The following is a 19,420-nucleotide window of genomic DNA, read 5'->3' on the forward strand; positions in this document are numbered from 1 at the left end:
GATACCTTTCCTCATCAACTGGAAAGTGACAGTTGTCCCGCCCCGGAAGTGACGTCACTTCCGTTACTGGGACTTCCGGTACCCCTGAGAGCCCGCCCCAGAACTGACGTAGGTGTAGAGGTGTCACGTGGTGTGTGACCTCATGGTGTCACGTGTTAGCCTTGTGCTAGGGTCCTAGCCCCTGGGTATTGGTCTATGGGCTGTATAAAATAAAGGCCTTGGTGTTGTGCAACCAGTTTCAGAGCCTAAGATGACAGGTATGGACATGACAGACATTCAGGACCAAGTGGCTGCTTGGTGGTCCCCTCACAGGCCGGTGAAGTGGGCGGGCAGGCCAGACCTCCTCATGGTTGGCTAATCCAAAAAGAGAGGATGGTCAAATGGTGCAAAAGCTGTGACATGTGGTTAGCACCACGTGTAACTGGCAGCACATTAGAGCCGCCAAGGTGATCATGTGATTGTTATGGGTTGTAGAGGCATACGCCCTTTTTGAACTGTCAAATACCTATAACGAGCAGCTAGAGCAACATGTTAAACCATGATCAAGCGTTGGAATAGGGTGTCTAGGCAATATGAATAGGTACAATCCGATAGCCAGAAAAGCCACAGCCTCAGGAACCCAGAATCCTATCAATAGAAACTATCAGACCCTCACACCGTTGGTGTTGGATGAGAATGCACAGCAGACTCCACCTAAAGATAGGAGTTCAGACGTTACTGGGTTGCACGAGGAACTCCGACAACGGCTTGAAAAGCTCAGCCTCAAGGATTTGCTGCAGCTGGTATCCCCCATCAAGGTTGATAGCAGCGACAGCGAAGCCTCGAAAGACGAACTAAGTGATGCAATCAACTTCAACGATACTGAAGATGCTGAAGAAGGTGTAGCACCGCCTAATTCGCTGATCCAGAAGACGTGTTTTCAGAAGGTCCCAGATCCAGAGGCCAACCTGATGCGACCAGCAACGTTAAAATCCGAAGTCACTTATACACCAATGGACCTGTGCGACTCGCAAGATTTCAGAGGCGCCGCTGAGTGTGGCGAAAATGTTGAGGTTAATAAAAACTCTATAGACAATTATCATGTATACATCGTTATAATACATTTAACTAATAGTATGTCATTTGCTTTCTGTTTGAACCGTAGAAAACAACTGCAGAAAGAGATGCACTAGAGGGGTCTACACCAAAGGTTAACAACGTAAATTTTACTGCTTATGCTGTTCCAGACAGTCTGAAATCATTACAAGCCAGAACAAAGAGCAGCGTAAGAAATGTGTCAGCTGTTACATTAGCACCGATTATGAAAAGGAAACGTCAGGCATACCCTACGACGCCATATGGCCTGTTAAAGTTTTTGCGGCAACAGTTGTGAACACATGTGTTAAACGTGACTATTGTAACCTGTGTTACGGGCATAAACTTAATGAGCCACAGCAGGAGGCTCACGACTGCCTACACGAGTTGTACACTGCCAGAACAATTCGGAACATATGTAGCCGTTTAGACCCGCACAAGGTATATAGGTTGTTAAGGGTGGTGTACGGGCTGGCAGCTGTGAAGAAAGGGGTCCACGTCGATATGATTAAAATCTTGGCAGAAGCTGTCAATGAGATCCGACATGCTTCTGAGCCCTGCTCAAAACTGGAACGCATGCTGGGGTTATGTTCCTATTTTGACAAAAGTTTGATAGAAAGGGTCATAGAAAGACGTATGTGTGATATTTATTAAATAAATAGAAGAATTACGTCTTTAGCCCTCCGAACGTTGTTTAAAAAAAAAAAAACAGAGGTCATGGATAACAGACCATAACGGTGTTACTTAACGCTCCATACTTACTCACTTTTAAGATGAGAATCAGGGTGTCGCAGGGCAAGATGTCTATGAGTTACACCCAGGCTAGATCTGTATGGGGAGATTGATATATGTGCCGGTTAAAGAGAGAATAGCTGAAATACACCCTTTGACTCTGCGCTATCTGAACATTACGGAACTGGTGGCTGCGCTGCAGTGCAACAGTCCTGTGTGTATCACCAACTGGTGAATCAACGTGTAGCTACCCGCAGCGGATAAATACTGGAGCACGGCCCAAGACCGGACGTGTGAGTTAAGACTTTCACCACTGAGAGGGCTACACCATGCTTTGGAGCTCATGACTGAAGATTATTCCAGAAATAAAGGTCCTGTACTGTCCAACCTAGAAGCGTATGAACTGCTTAATGCTGTCAGTTTCCTGAGCGTCCACAGTTATAGGCGGGGGAGCAGGAGGTCATGTCTAGAGCTATTGAGAGTATAGCTATAAAAATATCAGAGCTTTTAACGTTGAGACCTGGTAAAAGGAACAACTCGGAGTAATATGTGTAACATGTGTTGTGCTATGTTTACGCCGTCATAAGACTTCAAGGTGTCAGGCAGCCTTTTATGTTTTTTATGTTTAATAAAACGAGCTTGCACAAAACAAATGTCTTTCATTTCTTGGTTGCTGTGTGTGACAACATGACGGGGGGTGCTTTAAGGAGGCTTTATTACGATGCACATGGGTTGGAAGCTTCGGCAGCACCGAAGCTCTATTTAGAAGGGCTCGAGTTGAAAATGAGTCTTTAAACCGATCAAAGATGGAGACGTGGTAAGCGGGAGAAGAGGCGTATTCACTCCACAAACCAGCCAGGAGACGTTTTAAGAGGAGGGGCCAAAGTCGTTGGCGCGCAGCTAGATTATCAGTGGCAGGTGGACATAATCAGTCTTCAAGATCTAGCAAAACAGAATAATGGCATGACGTATATATTAACAGTCATAGACGTGTTGTCCAAGTATGCCTATGCAGAGGCGTTAAACAATAAAAGTGGTAACATCATCACTGCAGCCTTTGAAGACATCTTTGCGAGAGGTCGAGTACCTCAAAAACGACAAACAGACACCGGAAAGGAATTTTTAAACAAACCTTTTCAGAAATTATTAAAGCAGCATGCTGTACAGCATTTTGTAATGCACACAGAGGTAAAAGCAGCGGTTATAGAGCGTTTTATCAGAACTTTAAAATCAAAGATGGAGCAATATTTCACAGCCAACAATACCTACAGATACGTGGATGTTCTACAGGCTTTTATAGATGTTTATAACGCCAGTTACCATAGAACAATAAAAATGGCACCCGTGGAGGTAACCGCTGATAATTTGTTAATGGTGTGGAGAACCGTGTACGGCAGTCATCTCGCATCAAGGGTCAAGAAAGCAGTTTTAAAAGAAGGGGATCATGTCAGGGTTTCAAAGTTGAAGGGTGTCTTCACCAAAGGCATTTAGCGATGAGATATTCATAGTAGAAAGTGTGGAGCTTAAAGAAGGGGTATATATTTACAAGTTGAAGGACTAAGCAGGGGAAGAGGTAGAGGGTGTCTTTTACACCGAAGAGTTACAAAAGGTGCCCTATGATCCGAACAGGGTGTACAGGGTTGAAAAGGTTCTGAAAAGGAAAGGCATCGGAGCTAAGAAACAGGCGCTGGTCAAATGGCAGGGATGGCCCGAGAAATTTAACAGTTGGGTTTTGGACAGCTCGCTGCATGGGATGTGAGGTTGCGCTGTAAGCGCCGTGATGGAGAACTCACCTTTTTATATTACGCTACCGTCCAACGCTTCAAAGGGTATGTTCCCTAGCAATCAGATTTCTAATTATACGGTGAAACTGACTAAACAGGTGGACCTGAAAGGGCCCTGGGAGGTGGCCCTAATGGAGGTACAATACCCTAGAACGTGGAATACATTTACAAAGCACGAGGCTAAATCTACTATAAAGCGTGAGCAGGACCCTATGAGCATCCATGTGGGATTTCCTCATGGCTATTACCCAACCGTTTCCTCGGTGGTCGTCGCCATCAACAAATCTATAGGAAGCATTGAAACGTATGCGAATGTACATCTGGTGTCGGAAAACGTTAGAAGAAAAGTGTTTCTTAAAGCCCCGGGTGCTCAGTACAGTGTTTAACTGTTCCGGTAAATTACAAAGGGTTTTAGGGATCGTATAACATGTGAAAAGGCAGGTAGATCCAGACCCTACGTGCTCCGATGTTAACGGCGAATTTTATACACTCTACATATATAGCGACATAGTAGAAACTCAGAGGATAGGGGATAGTTTTTCGCCTTTGTTGAGATGGGTCCCTGTGAATGGCGAAAATAACACAATGGTTAATATACAACATCACAAACCTGACTACGTGGCAATTTCTATAAAACTTTTTGACACTATAACCATCATGATCTATGATGATCAATCAGAGACGGTGGCCTTTAAATACTGGAAAGTTATTGTTAAGCTTCATTTGAGGCTGCGCCGTGACGGTGACTATTAGGCAATCGCAATGGTCATTATGAAAATGTACGGGGATCCCTAGATGTACAGGGATTCTTGTGGAGTTCAGGCCGCTTATGGGGGACCACCAATCTACTTTCAAGGGGCCCCCGTTATGTAGGGGGCTGGATTGGGGGGCTTCTTTCAGAGTTTGGCTAGAAGAGCCATGCCATTCTTGAGACGGGGATATGAAATTGCAAAACCTCACGTTAAAACGGCTGCCACGAACATAGCCCATGACGTTGTGGGCTCTGTAACGTCGACTGTCACTGAGTGCATAAAAAAACAACCCCAGGCAGGAGCGGGGTTGTTGTACAAGGCGTGCACTGGTATTAAAAGGAAGCAAAGGGCTTCGAGGCGTAGGGGCCCGCCAATGTCCTATAAAAAACAGAGGACTTCTTCAAAAGGCCCACACAAAAGAAGACTTGTAAGACCTGGGAGATCTTCCAAGATAAGAAGAGACTGTGTTCTAGTGCAAATATGTTTTTTAAGCCGCTATTATGGCCTTCGTACACTGTGCCTCGGGTGAATGTGCCAAATCAGAGCTAGCTCTGTTTTCTCTTAAACCCACACAGACCAGCATCGAGAACAGTTTTTTCATGTAAGTATCGCCTCTAGCCACTCTGACACCTCTGGCGCTGATAGAGTTTTATGTGTCAGGGTCAACGGATATGTATTTGGATCTCAACAACACTCTGTTACACATCAACTGTAAAATAACCAAAGCGAACGGCACCGTCGAGGATGATGCTAAAGTGGCGCCGATCGCCTACCCCATCGCAACCATGTTTAATCAAGTGGACATTAACCTGGACGATCGATTTGCCACTCAGAGTGATAACATGTACGCCTACAGGGCCTACATAGAGAGTTTTCTAAATTACAGTCGTGAAGCCCTGGACACAGCGGAACTCTTCTACAAAGATACTGAAACACATTTTGAGGACACGGCGTTGGACGGCTCCAACGCTGGTTTTAAAAAAAGAGCCAGCTTCGCAGTAGGCAAATTGATCTCCTGGGGCGCATACATTCAGACCTTTTCTTCCAAGATAAGCTTCTAATCAACAGTATAGATCTTAAGATCAAACTCAACCGCAACAAGGGCGCATTCTGTCTCATCAGCAGCGATGCGGAACAGTATAAACTGGTTATGTTGTCGCAAGTCTGTTTGTAAAGAGAGTGAAAGTGTCACTGAGTGTCAGACTGGCCCACGCTGAAGCTTCACAACTATCTAATGCAAAGTACGCCATTGAAAGAGTGGCTCTGAAGATAGTCAGCATCCCCACCGGTACTAGATTAACGCAGCAGATAATCTATTTCTGGGCCAGTTACCGAAACTCATCATCATAGGGTTTGTGGACAACACAGCTTTTAGTGGACTCTATACCTCGAACCCTTTCAACTTCAAGCACTACGATATCAACTGCGCCACTTTGGTCCACGAGGGCGCTGTTATCCCTGCAAAACCATTCACTCCGAGTTTTGGAACATCCAATTTTGTCAGGGAATATCTCGGACTGGTCTCAGTAACGGGGAAACATCTGCGGGACACAGGAGTCGTTGTTTCAAGAGAGGGGTATGGGGCTGGCTACACATTGTTTGCGGTCGACCTGACGCCTGACATGGAAGATGGTGACCCCTACAACCTGATCAAAAACGAAAATCTAAAAGTTGAAATACGTTTTACACAGGCATTGGCTACCAATGTGAATATGGTTGTATTCTCGGTATTTAACAGTGTTATCCAGGTCAATCACGCCTGACAACTTATGTTTGACTATCATTAAAAGCTTATAAAATGGACACTACTGAGATACGTGACTTCTTAAGTAGGGATAGATACGCTAAGAAATACTTTTTAGGTGTATTTCCGAGCGAAGGGCTACCTGAAAAATTAGGCCCGGATAGACCCCGCACGCTAGTCTTTAACACTGGCCTGCATTATGAGGGTGGTACACACTGGGCTGCAATGTTTCTCAATGTAGACAAGGTTATAGTGTTTGACAGTTTAACAGAGTTCCATGACATGACATTTATACAAAACCAATGTTCAAATATGTAAAAAAAGCATCAACCACTGTTGTGTATAACAAGCTGCGTGTACAGGATTCTCTAGCCATCACATGTGGGGAACACTGTATATATTTCATTAGTAAAATGTCTGAGGGTATGACGTTTAGAAATTTTTAAAATCTGTATTCCGCTGATCTAGTAAACAACTATGGTATTGTTATGAAATATGTGAATGAAAAGACTAGGCCCATGTCGAGCATTGTTAAAACAGAATATGGTGTATGTCAAAAGTGAAAGGCTTTGTAAAGCCTCTATTTGTACTGATGACTGTCTAAAATAAAAAACATTGTAACATGAAAACAGACTATGCATTTTTATTCCCCCACCACACATTTTAAAACAATTAAAAAAAAGATGTTGGACTACTGATGAAATGTTAAAAGTGTTTATTAGAAACAGTTTTCACCACAAACATGAACACGGGTAAACAAATTAATGAAGTAAAAATCTTTCGTCATGTGAACCTTTTAACAAAACTGTACAATGGTTCAAATTTCAGGATTACATTAGATTGGTAACCATGTGTTTATTTTGAACAGTCTCTTTTTAGGCGACAGTTGTAGAGCGTCGCTGCTCCTAGACGGTGTTAGCTGAGGAAAGAAAAGCGACGTCGGCAGGTGGGATCTTTCAAACTTTCAAGCCTTCGCCGATGGTCGGCGTTACCGATGATCGTGGAGTGGATGTTGAGTTCCGCAACGGCGCTTAGGAACTGCTCCCAACCTCTAAGAGCGTCTTGTGTCGACAGGGTTTTACTGTGCGTGAGACCTCTGACCAGATCGTACATGTGTGATCCAGCAACCGGCTGTCCCTTGTAAACGAATTCACCCCTGTCGTTCCAAGAGGTCAAATCTTTAGTAGCAGCCATTTTACTGAGTTACATTTGAGCAGCCCCTCTATACTTCTTCTGACTTATATTTTTTAAAAGGTCTGCAACAAAGGCGTCCGTGGTGGGTGATGATCCATAGTCTTGAAGTGCTACTGGGTCTGCTGCCGGCTGTTCCTCGGCGGGTGCGTACAGAGCTAGTTTGTTTTTTCAGCGTTCAGCTGCTTGTAATACTGTAAAACGTTTTGAAGGGCTCCTGAGTAAAGCCCCGCTTTGTCGTTTAGTTTTCAATCAGTTTGGTTCAAAATGGTTTAGATTTCTGCATCGAGACGCTGTGTCACGTTTCTGCGGATGTCCCAAACGTTGGCGGTCGACGGGCCCAGCTATTCCAACTGATGGCGAGGCACAAGGTACATTTTTTGGGAGTGCTCCATCAAGACCTTGACAGGGGACCTGTTATGAAGGGTATAGCAATACCCAGCAGCAAACCTATAAAACCTCCAGACTGTTTGACCAGTTTCCTTTTAGAAAGGAGTGACGCCCTTTTATTGCTGAGCTTCTTAATAATGTGCCGCTTCTTCTTCAGCACACGGAACTGGCTCATTGATATCGGAACATTACCTTTTAGGGTGTTTAGGGCTATTTCTGAAATGGCCACCACTAAATCATCTGAAGCAGTGCATAGGATAGCTTTCTTTTCATGGGGCTTGTTGTGACTGCCATTTTTAGGTGGTCTAAATTTTGCAGTAGCCGTGCAGACATTGTGGTGACCTTATATTACAAGGTTTAGAGTGTAAATGTTATAAAAGTCTTCTTAAGGGATCTTTTTATAAGCTTTGGGGACTGTTTTAGGCGTGTAATCGACTGAGAAGTCCAGGGGGGAAATACCGGTGCATAGTCTGTAGTCTTCTAGAGTGTTGGGTTTTAAATTTACCAGTAAGTAGCCATGGGGTTTTACGGTGGCGTCGTTAAATGCTTCCATGAAAAATTGCGTGTTTCCGGGGTAAATCTCTTTAGCTATAATTGCTATCTGTAGCTTGTCGCAGGGTTTTTAAATAAGACCAAGTATGAGGCATTGAGAGTTATAGAACGACTGCTTTTGCCCCTGTAAAACAAGTTCTGCACGATGTAGCATATGCTCAGATTACAATGATGTGAATATGGAGTAAAGCTCTCTCGATCTCGGGGTGGTCCCCTCTTTCATGCATGAGATCGTCCACAACGACCATGTTTACAAGTTGTTTAGGTAACAAGTCGTCGTCATTGAGGTTATTGGGGATGTCTTCTATAAATCTGATGTGTGGGAACTTTAGGGAGAGTTCCGTGTAAAGATCTTGCCAGCATGAATAAAGCCATACAATGTTGTTAGGGGTCTGAGATAAAACACCGGGAGGATTTTTAGCAGTTTCTTTATAAAATAACTTTTACTGCTATTTGAGGGGCCGCCTAGAATGCATGAGAATGGGTGTTGCAGCCTGGTGTCCATAGCGGTTGGAGTCGCCACTCTGTTTTTAATAACTGCACGGTAGTGTTTTGTAGTCCTCAGCAAGGACCCGTTTATCAAACACTACGCACAGTGTTTTATACAGCGGTTGTGTTGTAATTTCCCACCTCTTTTTGGACCTGACTATGCTTGGGTGGTTTACGACTATTGCTGTGCTATTTTCATGATCGCTCGATGGATAGTACTCATGCACCAGCCCCTTCAGACAGTCAAAATGTATTTTAACTGTATTGTTGACGTTTAAAGTGATGCCTTTGACCTTCATGCAGACCCTGTTGTTAGAGGTTTTGTAACTGTAGGTCTTGGGCCCTGAGGAAGTGTATTTGAGTATGTAATCATCCTTTTCGAGTTCGCTGGTCAAATCCCCTATATAATCACTCAACGGCGGCTCTTCATCACCCTCTTTACTAACAAAAATAACGGAGTCTGTGTCATGGTACAAACATCGATCCTGGAGCTTATCCAACAGTCTGTAAAGCTCTAGGTGAGCCTGAGCGGTTGTGAAGCACGCTTTGAAGATGTTTATATTGTTACAAGATGTGGGGTACTCTTTGGCGTATTTCCAGCATAGAACAGCCGTCTCATCGTCTATAAATTCACAACTGGACACGTCCTAAGATGGGGCAAATAGATACTTTAAAACTCGTCTGGGTCTGTGACAATGGATGTGTTTGACAGATTGGTACGCTGTGCGAATTTTCCCCACAAGGAATTAAGACAGAGCTTGGCCAGCTGGCGTCTGGCGGGGTTAACCTTGATGAACTCAGGTCTCAACATAATGCCATCGTGAGCATGGTAATCAGCAATATACTTTTGCTTTGAGGGTTCATCGATGCACCAGTCGGGATACCCCGATGCCTCCTGTTTGTCTTTGAGAAACAAGTTGATGTACTAAGAAAAGAGTCGAGTTGTGGTGTGGGGAAAGTGCCAAATCTCCAGTATTTAACCGAGGCGGTACCCTTTCTCGAGGGCCACTTGTACCTCGATGGTACACCATGGCCCCTCCAGCAGCCTTTGCTCATCACTATGTCTATGTCTGTTTACTGTTTACGTTTACTTTTTACTTTTAGCGCATGTGTGACATAGGGGGAACATTAGCTTGCCGTCGACTCTCTACGGAAGTACTGGGAAGTAAAGCTTCCGTGGAGGGTGAATTTGACACTTAACGAGCCCAAAGTACTCGTTGAGGGGCTTAAAGTTCCTATATATGATCCTAGGATGCCCCACTGGGTACAACTTCACTTTGTTCACAAATGGATACAGGCTGATGAAGTCATATTAGTGTATATTCTCACCCTCACCAGCAACACAGTACAGTTGTATGGCATCTGTACAACCGCCGAATAAGGCATCGTGGGGTTCCAAAGGTGCTGGTAACTGTTGACTCTTAATAAAAGTGCCCAGTTTAGCATCTTTTGCTAACTCGTCTAACCCCTCATGCTCCCAGAGGGTTCTCATAGCAAAACCTCAGTTTTCAATATACTGCGCCTTGGCCAGAGTACGACGGTGCAGATGTTCAAATGTGGTGCCCTGAAGTCTATTAAACTCATGGGGCTTGTAACAACGCGGACAACCATGATAAACACAACCATTGAACTCAAAGGCGGTTGGCACCCCGTTAATTAGCGCATACCCGTCTAGGTAGTAACAGCCCAGACTGTATTCACTGCCCCGGAAAGCATGTTGAATGAAGATGTTCTCTTTCTCCGAGACGTACATGAGCCACTGAATAGACAGGGTGGAGTAACGTTTCTGTTTACCGTTATAGAGGTCGGGTGGTACTAGAGCTATGGTTTCAGGTTTTAAAAACATGTGCTGATAAATAGACATGCACATTGAAGCCAGAGTAATGTTCCTAAATGGGTCTAGGTATTCAATTATTTTTTTTCTCTTGCGGGATTTGGTTTTAATAATCCTAACCCGTTTTGTCATCTCCACAGCAACGTCTCTGAAAAGGTTGCGCGCTTTTCGCAAGATCATGAAATCTGTCTTACAGTAAGCTTTCAACTCTGTTTGAAAATGAAACCAATTTTCATGGTTTTCATCGTACCATTGTAGAAAGCTCTGTTTGTCAGATGGCATCATGTACTCAACGCCGTAACTGTTGGGCGGAGGCATAGGACCTCCGTAATTCTGACTAGCCCACGTGTTAAAAAAGTGAGGGAAATAACCTTTACAGCCTTCAAAACCAAAGGCTTTTGGAAACTTCCTCAACTTCATGTGCAAAAAATTCAAGGTGTCTATGAATCTAATTTCAAAAGGCACAACCTTTAACACCATCAGTTTGGAACCCTGGGTGATCAGGTCCACAGCCAACTTTTTACGAATCAGGTCCCGGAGAATAAAGAACGAATTGTACGCTTTTGAGTTGTGCGCTAGCATTTTATACTCATAGTATTTCGGTTGCATGAACGTGTTGAGGAAATCATTCACGCATGACCGGCCTTCAAATTCCCAGTTTTCATCGGATGTTAGATGATGGGCATAAATATAGTTAGGCTGGTGCACACCCGTCTCCTGCGTACACTCTATATCGAATACAATATAGTCTTCTGTTCTTTTCTGGGGGAATCCTACGAGCATGTAACATTCGTGAGCCATCCCGGCTATAAAATACACTTTACACCCGGGACATTGCATACCTTTACAATCGTAGTCTTCGGCCTTGTAACGACCTCAAGCCCCACAGTCTGATTTACGGATGCACTGTGCGAGGTTTATGTGTACGTTCAAGCAGACTTGCGATCGACAGAACATCTTGCACGTTGAACAGTTCACCTTCTGAGCGTCACTGGCGACACACCCGTCCCTCTGACACATTTTACAGTGCATTTCACACTGGTGTCTGGTCCGGTTGTTGTATATGTGGTCGCATTGTTCGCACACATACTTGGCTGCTAGAAAACCCTTCAGGTTCAAGATACCGGAAAAGTGGTTTTCATGATGTAGCACATAAACAGTCTTGTTTTTGACACATTCATTGGTTGTGAAGTACTTCCAAGAACCACTGTGGTATAGAACTTTTACCACAACGGCAAAAAGGTTCTCAAAAAGGCCCAGATCACCAAAACCAACCAGTCTGTCTGGTGTTAGTTGAAGCGCCTCATGGTCTGCAACCGCCATAGACATACTGACGTTGTCTGGGGTGGCCCGGTCCCCCAACAAACCTGCAATGCTTGCCACCAGACACATATTGGTAGCTTTGGTGTTAAAGTCGAGCAACCAGTGACATTTTTTACCAATGATTTTACTATACATGACACTCTTCAAGGTTCTGGAAGCACCGTTCTCATGTCCCCTAACAACAAGGGTGATGATTCTAAAGGTCCCGTATGCCAGTAATTCAGCCTTGCTCTGTAAAAGCTTAGACAGGTTTCCTAGAAACGTCACAGCATCAAACACATCTTGAGATGACCATCTGGTGAACAGAGGAACATTGAGACCCTGCCCCTGAAAACACATCTGAAAGAAATCGTTAGGCCCCACATCGTGTAACAATCATTCTATGAGCGTTTGCACGGCCTTGTGTATAGTTATAACACCATGATCGGAGGAGTTTAGGCGGTCAAGGTTAACAAACCTAAACTCCTCATAGTGCTCTGTAGCGTTAACCTGCTCTACAGTATGACTATACCTTCTCACACTTTCCAAAAACACCTGTTCTGAAGCCTCAGCATGAGAATAGCCGGTGGTTGGAGGGCACCCCAGGGTATCATCCGCAGGTAGTTGACTAAGGTTAGCTGCAGGTGTGTTTTTATACCTCCTTGTAACGTTTAGTCTGGCTTTCTTTAATTTCCTTATTAAAAGCTTGCAGTTTCTAGCGCTACTAGACCACTTCTGTTTCTTACAGGCCCAATTGGTTTTTGGCAGCCGGTCACAGCCTATCTGAACATCATTTGGGATGTTTACAAGTGGTGACCCTGACCTTTCACCTAATAAGGGAGGTGATCCTTCCGATTGTTTTGGGTTGAGCCGGCTCTGAACTTTAACCCCTGAGGACCTGTAAATGCCCGTAGCCTCTCCTAACTTTATATTTTGAGGCCTTATGGGAAGTGTTTTGAGTGTTGAGGGTTCTATTTTTACGAGTTTTAAACCGTTAGGGGTTGGCTCACACTGCTTTTGAGTTTTTAGCGCTCGTAAAACGCTTAGAGCTTTACTGAGTACATACTGGGTCTTCTTTTTATATTTAGACCCAAGGACATTAGTAATAGTAAATGCGGGTCTTACAGTCCCTAGGTCGGTCTGCATGCATAGTCACGCAGATATGTTACTTATGTCCGCAACTGCTGAATCGCAAGATTGGACCACCTCACTTCTACACTGGGCCAACTGCTGTATTAAGGCCCTCATGGTAGCTCTGGAGGCACCAGTATTGTAACCGTTCTTACCCAGTTTTAAAGTCTTTAGACGGAGTCTGAATTTTAACTGTCTAACAGACTGATGTATTTCTTTTATATAGGTGTCCAGGACTCTAGCACAGTCCATAGGGCGGGTTTCTGGGTCATTATTTGAGACATTATGGGCCTGATTACAACTTTTGCGGAGGGGGTTAATCCTTCTCAAATGTGATGGATATCCCGCCCACCGTATTACGAATTCCATAGGTATAATGGACTTCTAATACGGCGGGCAGGATATCCGTCACATTTGGGACGGATTAACCCCCTCCACCAAAGTTGTAATCAGGCCCTATATTTATGATTGACAGCTCCCTGAGCAGCCCCAGCTATAGGACCATGGTTTACATTATGACCCCCTTTCTGAGTGGACGGACTGGCGCAGGACGGAAAAACAGGGGTTCCAATGTGAACACCCCAGGGTTTGAGAGGCCTGATCGTCGCTAGATGGTGTTCCAAAACTGTGATTTTGTGATCTACTACATCCTAAATTGCCGGCGTGGTATATTAAGGAGGATGGTGAAGACCGCTGTGCGCAGGCACTTGGTGTAGGGCTGGTGGGGTCGTACGCCCCCCGGTGGTGTAACTGGTGACATCAGACATGGGGAGGTTAAATACTTATCGTAATAACTCACGGCCTCAGATGCACAGGAAGTGCTGTGGATGGGTGATGATGATTGTAATCCTGTTGACTGCAACCTTGACGGGGACACATTAGAAGTGTCATGGGGCACTGCTGTGGCTTCAGAACCCGCTGCAGCACCAGATAGCGCCTTAAGAAGTCCTATACAATGGAAATAAGGATCCTCTATGTGGTGCTCATTTTCCAAGTCTGTGTCCCAAAGACTATGATGGAACGTTACACTCCTTGTTGGTGGTAGGTCACTGACAGGCCCTCCCATATTAGACTCTGTCTGCGTTGAACATTTAGAATGTTGGGGGTCTGGTGGTGTAGTCTGAGCCTTAACAACTTTTTTAAAAGACAGGTCTAAAGGCAAGGCCTATAGCCAGGGGTCTGCAACTTCTTCATAAGATTCTTTAAGGATAGGTGATTTATTTTAGGATTGATGTAGTGCTTATGGGCCCCTCCAGAGGTTCCACAAGGTACAAGTTGCTATGTGTCTGGGGTTGTAAGCATGACAATGTCAGAATGTCCAAGCCACTGCCCGGAGGCAGGTGCTGTAGAAGTGTTGGCGGTACTGGACATACCCTTTATGACTGATGATGTGGTGTAGTTAAGAGCTGTACCTGGTTCATGATCGATGTCTGTAGAACCGTTGCATGGTAGGTCCTGGGGCCCTACGTTGTTCACGAATACGGATGGCGCCATGGGGTTTTGAACGGCCCCATTGTTGACCTTTAAAGATGACTTCAACCGTTTAGTCTGATGACCGACTCCTCCAGAGCTCTTATGTGATGACTCTAGGATGTAAAGATAGCAAAATACATATTAGGGGTTGTTATAGCCGCTATACCGTTGGGGTGAAAGAGGTTTGAGACACACTAGGGGTTGTATTCATCTGGCTCTACAGTTTCTAAAAACTCACCTGGGGTTTTCCGGCGTGAGGGACCATTCTTAATAGGCAGGCCGCCCTTAGACTCTGGGGTCTTCCTCTTGCGGACAGTGTTTTTAACGTTCCCATCCACCTTCTGGGTCGCTACCCCTGGAGTCACTTGCCCCCTGGGGGATCTCAAGATAAAAAATAAAAAAAAAATTACATTTACAATATAATACAGAGACTATACGAGTTCTCTGAGGGTTCCCACGCATGATGGCGAACTCGCGTTGTTGAGAACTATTGACAGGCTAGCGTACTCATTGAGAACTATTGACATGCTAGCGTACTCGCGAATGGTTACGCGACTCCCAGCATGCAAGTTCAAAAATAATCAAGAGACCGAACGTTTTCTGATTTTCATACAAGACATTCTAGTTTGGATCCTCCTAACGAAGGGGAACCCAATTGAAAGCCTTAGCACCTCATCTGACTTTAACTTACGGGAATAAATAATTGAAGGAAATTCATATATAAGCCTTGACAAGCCTTGAGAAAGTCATTGGGTGATTGTCCCGGACGAAACACGGGTTGCCTAGGCTGCATGTGGAGTTACAAAGAAATTTCAAGTGGATTAAAGAAACTCATTATACCAATTGGACTAAACGAAAGACGTGTGCCTGTTTTCTTAACACACACCACGTGACACCTCTACACCTATGTCAGTTCCGGGGCGGGCTCTCAGGGTCACCGGAAGTCCCAGTAACTGAAGTGACGTCACTTCCGGGGGTGGGACAACTGTCACTTTCCAGTTGATGAGGAAAGGTATCCCCTCCTACTACTGTGTCATTGGGTAAAAATATTTTGAGTAAGAATCCTAACCCCTCTGCAAAATATGTAATTTCTTATGTTGAGACCAATCTTATTGGTGTAGTACACTGTAAAATTAAATACACTCTACATATTGAAAAATACATCTCATTACACAATGTAAGAGAACAGTGCACGGAGTACCCACAAATAATTGTAACTCTGCCTCTGAAGATGGCTCAGTCCCCATCATTCAAAATACTAGCGCCCAGCTCCACGGAAGTCAGGTCTACTTGCACCCCTGTGGTAGCAGATGTTAAGACTGTCTGAAGCTTGGTAACTGCAAAGCATTTTTTTTTAAAGCAGCAAAAAGGGGTGCTGTGTTGCAGTAGCAACCTTTCTTCTGCCATGTACTGTCTCGAGCAGGATGCTCTTGAGATACGATTTACATTTTCCTGGCTAGGGATATATGCTTTCCCTTATGCCAAAACTCAGGGGACTTCTGACAAGAAGCAACAGCAAGTAAGTGGCTCATCGATGCCGCGCTTCTTCTGTCGCTCACGGCTGACAGCCCTGGGTGACAGCACGGGAAACAGTCTCTGCAGCTGCTGCATGTTCGCGAAGCGTCATGTTGTAATAAATAAGACAGGAGTGATGGGAAATTGTGCCTCTGGCACAGTCAGCAAATGTAACTATCTCTGGAATAAAAGCTAGGCTTTCCTCCATTGTCCGATTGTATGAGTAAAGTTTAACATTTTCGCACTCCTTGTAGAAATGAACTAAAGCTGCCTTATGGCCTGGAGGTGCTGCCTTGTTCGCAAACATTCTTTGCCTTTAATGTACTTTGGTTTAAATGACACATTTTTTACTACCATAACTAAAAGCCGTTGCTTTTATTCTTGCGGTATTTTCTTGTTTCGTTTCCGTCCTGAGTGCCCTGAACTGCATGCACCCTTCCTCATTTGCATCTCCTTGGTATCTCTTTATGAGTATCTGGACACGTTGGTTGTCCCACTCTCATCAAACCGATTGTGCATTTCTTTAGCCTTTATAAGCTAAAACCTCTCAGGAGTGGCAGCCGTAAAATTCGAACTATATAGTGTCTCTATTGGGGTATAAACAAAAGATTGTTCCTCTCTTAATGGGCAGCAGTAAATGGAGCTGCCTGATATAAACCTTTTATCACGCTGTTGTTCCGACCGCCATGTTTTCAGAGGACAGCAGCGTGCACTGACTTGAGCTCCTCCGCAGTAAAACTTTTACAAGGCAATAACCGATTTTCCCATCGTTAAGAATACGAGCCCCAAGTTGATAAAAAAAAAACTACGTAATCAGGATGGTGTTCCTTTCCTTTTATTTATGTTTTCATAGTAAATGTGCGGATGCATCATTTCATATTCGCATTCCTAATTTCAAATTGGGCGTTACTTATTATCATAATTTACATTAAACGGTATACAAAAGTTCAGTATTAGTAAAAAGCAAACTAAAACCAAATTTGCAACGCATGTTTTTATTAACAAAACACTGAATACCTTTTTTTTCCCTTTTGCAGAGAGTGAAAGAGAGGAGCTTCGAAGAAAGGTAGGTAAAAAAAACTATAGCTAAATGTCGAGCGCGCATCTTGAAGCGTCTATGTGGATGAAAAATCTTTGTGTGCATTGTTGGAAATTATGACATTGAAAATGAAAGCAAATGCATTTTATGCCTAGAGCCCCGCGTTTACCCCCAACCCTGCACTGGTCTTTTTAAGAGGCACTCAGGTTATGTCTCATGCCAAATTGTACCTAGAACATCGTTAGTCTTACAGGCGATCAACCTTGAAGGTATGAATACACTACCTACTTTTTGAGCCTTTTCTGACAAAGGCATTACTTTAGAAGAGAGTTCCGATTATTCTTCGCACCACATGAGTGAAGAGATCAGCAAAGTGACAGGAGTTTCCTACCACACTGTCATAGCCTAGCATGAACTCTATTCAATGAGGCTTCAACTAAGCCATCAATCTCCCAGAGGCTGAATACCAAGGCAACAAATATTTGCACGTAGGTTTTGATTTCGAACAATACCAAATGACACGAATAAGGTTCATATTACCAGGGTGCATTAGGGTCCCTAGGCAGTACAATTATACATCTTTAAAAGGAAATGCAAGAGCCTGTTTCTTCTTTGAGAATCGCATTCTGCAGTATCCATCGGCATTGCAGCTACTTGGCTGACTACCAAGTGGGGAGGGAATGGGAAACAGAAGGAAAGGGAGGGATGTAGCAAGAGAAAGAGACGGAAGGAAAAAACGGAGGGGCGAGGACCAATCATTGGTGACTATCCTAGAAGTGGATGCGTACTTAAGCTTAGAAGTAAAATACGAAATGGCGGCTTTCAGCTACTAACAAAGAGATTCATTAAGAGACAGAAATCATACTATGCGCTCCTCTAAGTCGTGAAAAGCCAACGTGTTCCGTTATAATACAGCAAATCACGGTTAGTGTGTAATGCTGATCCAAACGGGGAATAGAGAGGATAATCTCAAATGTACCTGAGCCACATGAGGAAGCAACAACCTAAGACCCTTACAAGATGACTGCGTTTGCACAAAACATACCATGAGGGGCGTAGCTTGGTCACTAAGATTGAGGGAAGGGCAGCTTCGGATTTCCCTACAGTTATGTTAGGTCATCTAGTTAAAACATAATATGTGAGATGCAGGGTGTGAAGTGGGGTTAAGGCCGGGGCAGTGGTCGAATGAAGGAGAAGTGCAGATTTTTAGGGGTACTTAAAACGCAACATTTATCAAACTAATCAGCATTTTTACGGCCTTCAAAACATAGGAGAGTGTGTATGTGTTTCTGTCAGTCAGGCAATGTAAAAGTCACCGGTGAAATCTGACAGACACTTCACAATATCCAACGAAAAGCACTCGTACACAACTATTTAGTACACAATACATTTTTAGTGGGTGCAACACCCAGAAACACCTCCACTGGAGCTACGCCCCTGCATAACATCCTATTCAGAAATCAGAAGGGCGTACAGTGTCAAGTCCTGATTCAAGTGGTTCGATAAATATTACACTTTACTATACCAGCCTACAAATATATCACCCTCAATATTATGTTATGTTCCTTACTTAATTGTACCATGCATGAACGTTTAAAGCGAACGAAAGTGGCATGGATCTCCACAGTCGCACTATTGCGTTTTTCTCTTCCTATGCGTCATTGAAAAAAACAAGTTTCCAATTCTGTTTTCATGGCTGTGGATACAATTCTAGGAATAATTAGCATGTTTACTATATGTGGCGGAGAGTTTGCATTTGCTTAGTTCTTTCACGCAGTAATATAATTAACAAAATGCGAGTGCTCTTAATAAGCCAGAGCAAAGCTGGTAAACATCATGGGATTGGATTTGAATGCCATTTCTATTTACACCTGTTTTGAGCCTCTGGCAGCTTGAGAAGCAGAGAATTCAACACCACTGAAGAGAAGGAAAATCGCATATAAAAATGGTGACAATTGTGCCGCATTGTGACACAGCAACATCACTTCAGCCACACCACTCATCGGCAATACGTAATTTTTGCAAAACATGGATGCACCCCGGAGTATTTTTCAATTAACCCTGAGCACCTGAAAAATACACTTAATCTGCTAACGTGTACGACCCCCCACCCCCGCCTGCCTTCATGTTTGACACCCCTTATCCCCCACACCACCAACGGACGCAGATATTCTTTCCCATTGAGAACGGATTACATTCACAGGTTGTTTTTAGTCAAACTCTAATTCTCAGCAGAGCTATCAATTGCCAGGCAACAAAATGGCGCTTACTCTTTTGGCCCCCACCTGTGCACCTCATTCACTCTTTAGTGAGAAAGTGGATTCAGCCAGAGGGCTGGAAAGACCCTCCTGCATTCATTACCCTGGTTCCCTCTAGTCCTCGTCCCATTCATCACTAATTGGAGATAACTATCTCCAC

The 19,420-nt window shown here is 44.1% G+C and overlaps 1 protein-coding gene across 3 annotated transcripts in view; it reads left to right on the top strand.

The window, feature by feature from the left end:
- The window catches only part of IMPG1 (interphotoreceptor matrix proteoglycan 1), a 1,628,305-nt gene that overhangs the window by 549,110 nt on the left and 1,059,775 nt on the right, over positions 1-19,420 (top strand). For all 3 annotated transcript variants that reach the window (XM_069235643.1, XM_069235645.1, XM_069235644.1), the window contains exon 4: positions 17,001-17,029. In XM_069235643.1, the coding sequence (XP_069091744.1) occupies positions 17,001-17,029 (29 nt within the window). The remainder of the gene's footprint in view (positions 1-17,000; positions 17,030-19,420) is intronic.

This window comes from Pleurodeles waltl, chromosome 5, assembly GCF_031143425.1.
Source record: "Pleurodeles waltl isolate 20211129_DDA chromosome 5, aPleWal1.hap1.20221129, whole genome shotgun sequence".
NCBI classification, from domain to species: domain Eukaryota; kingdom Metazoa; phylum Chordata; class Amphibia; order Caudata; family Salamandridae; genus Pleurodeles; species Pleurodeles waltl.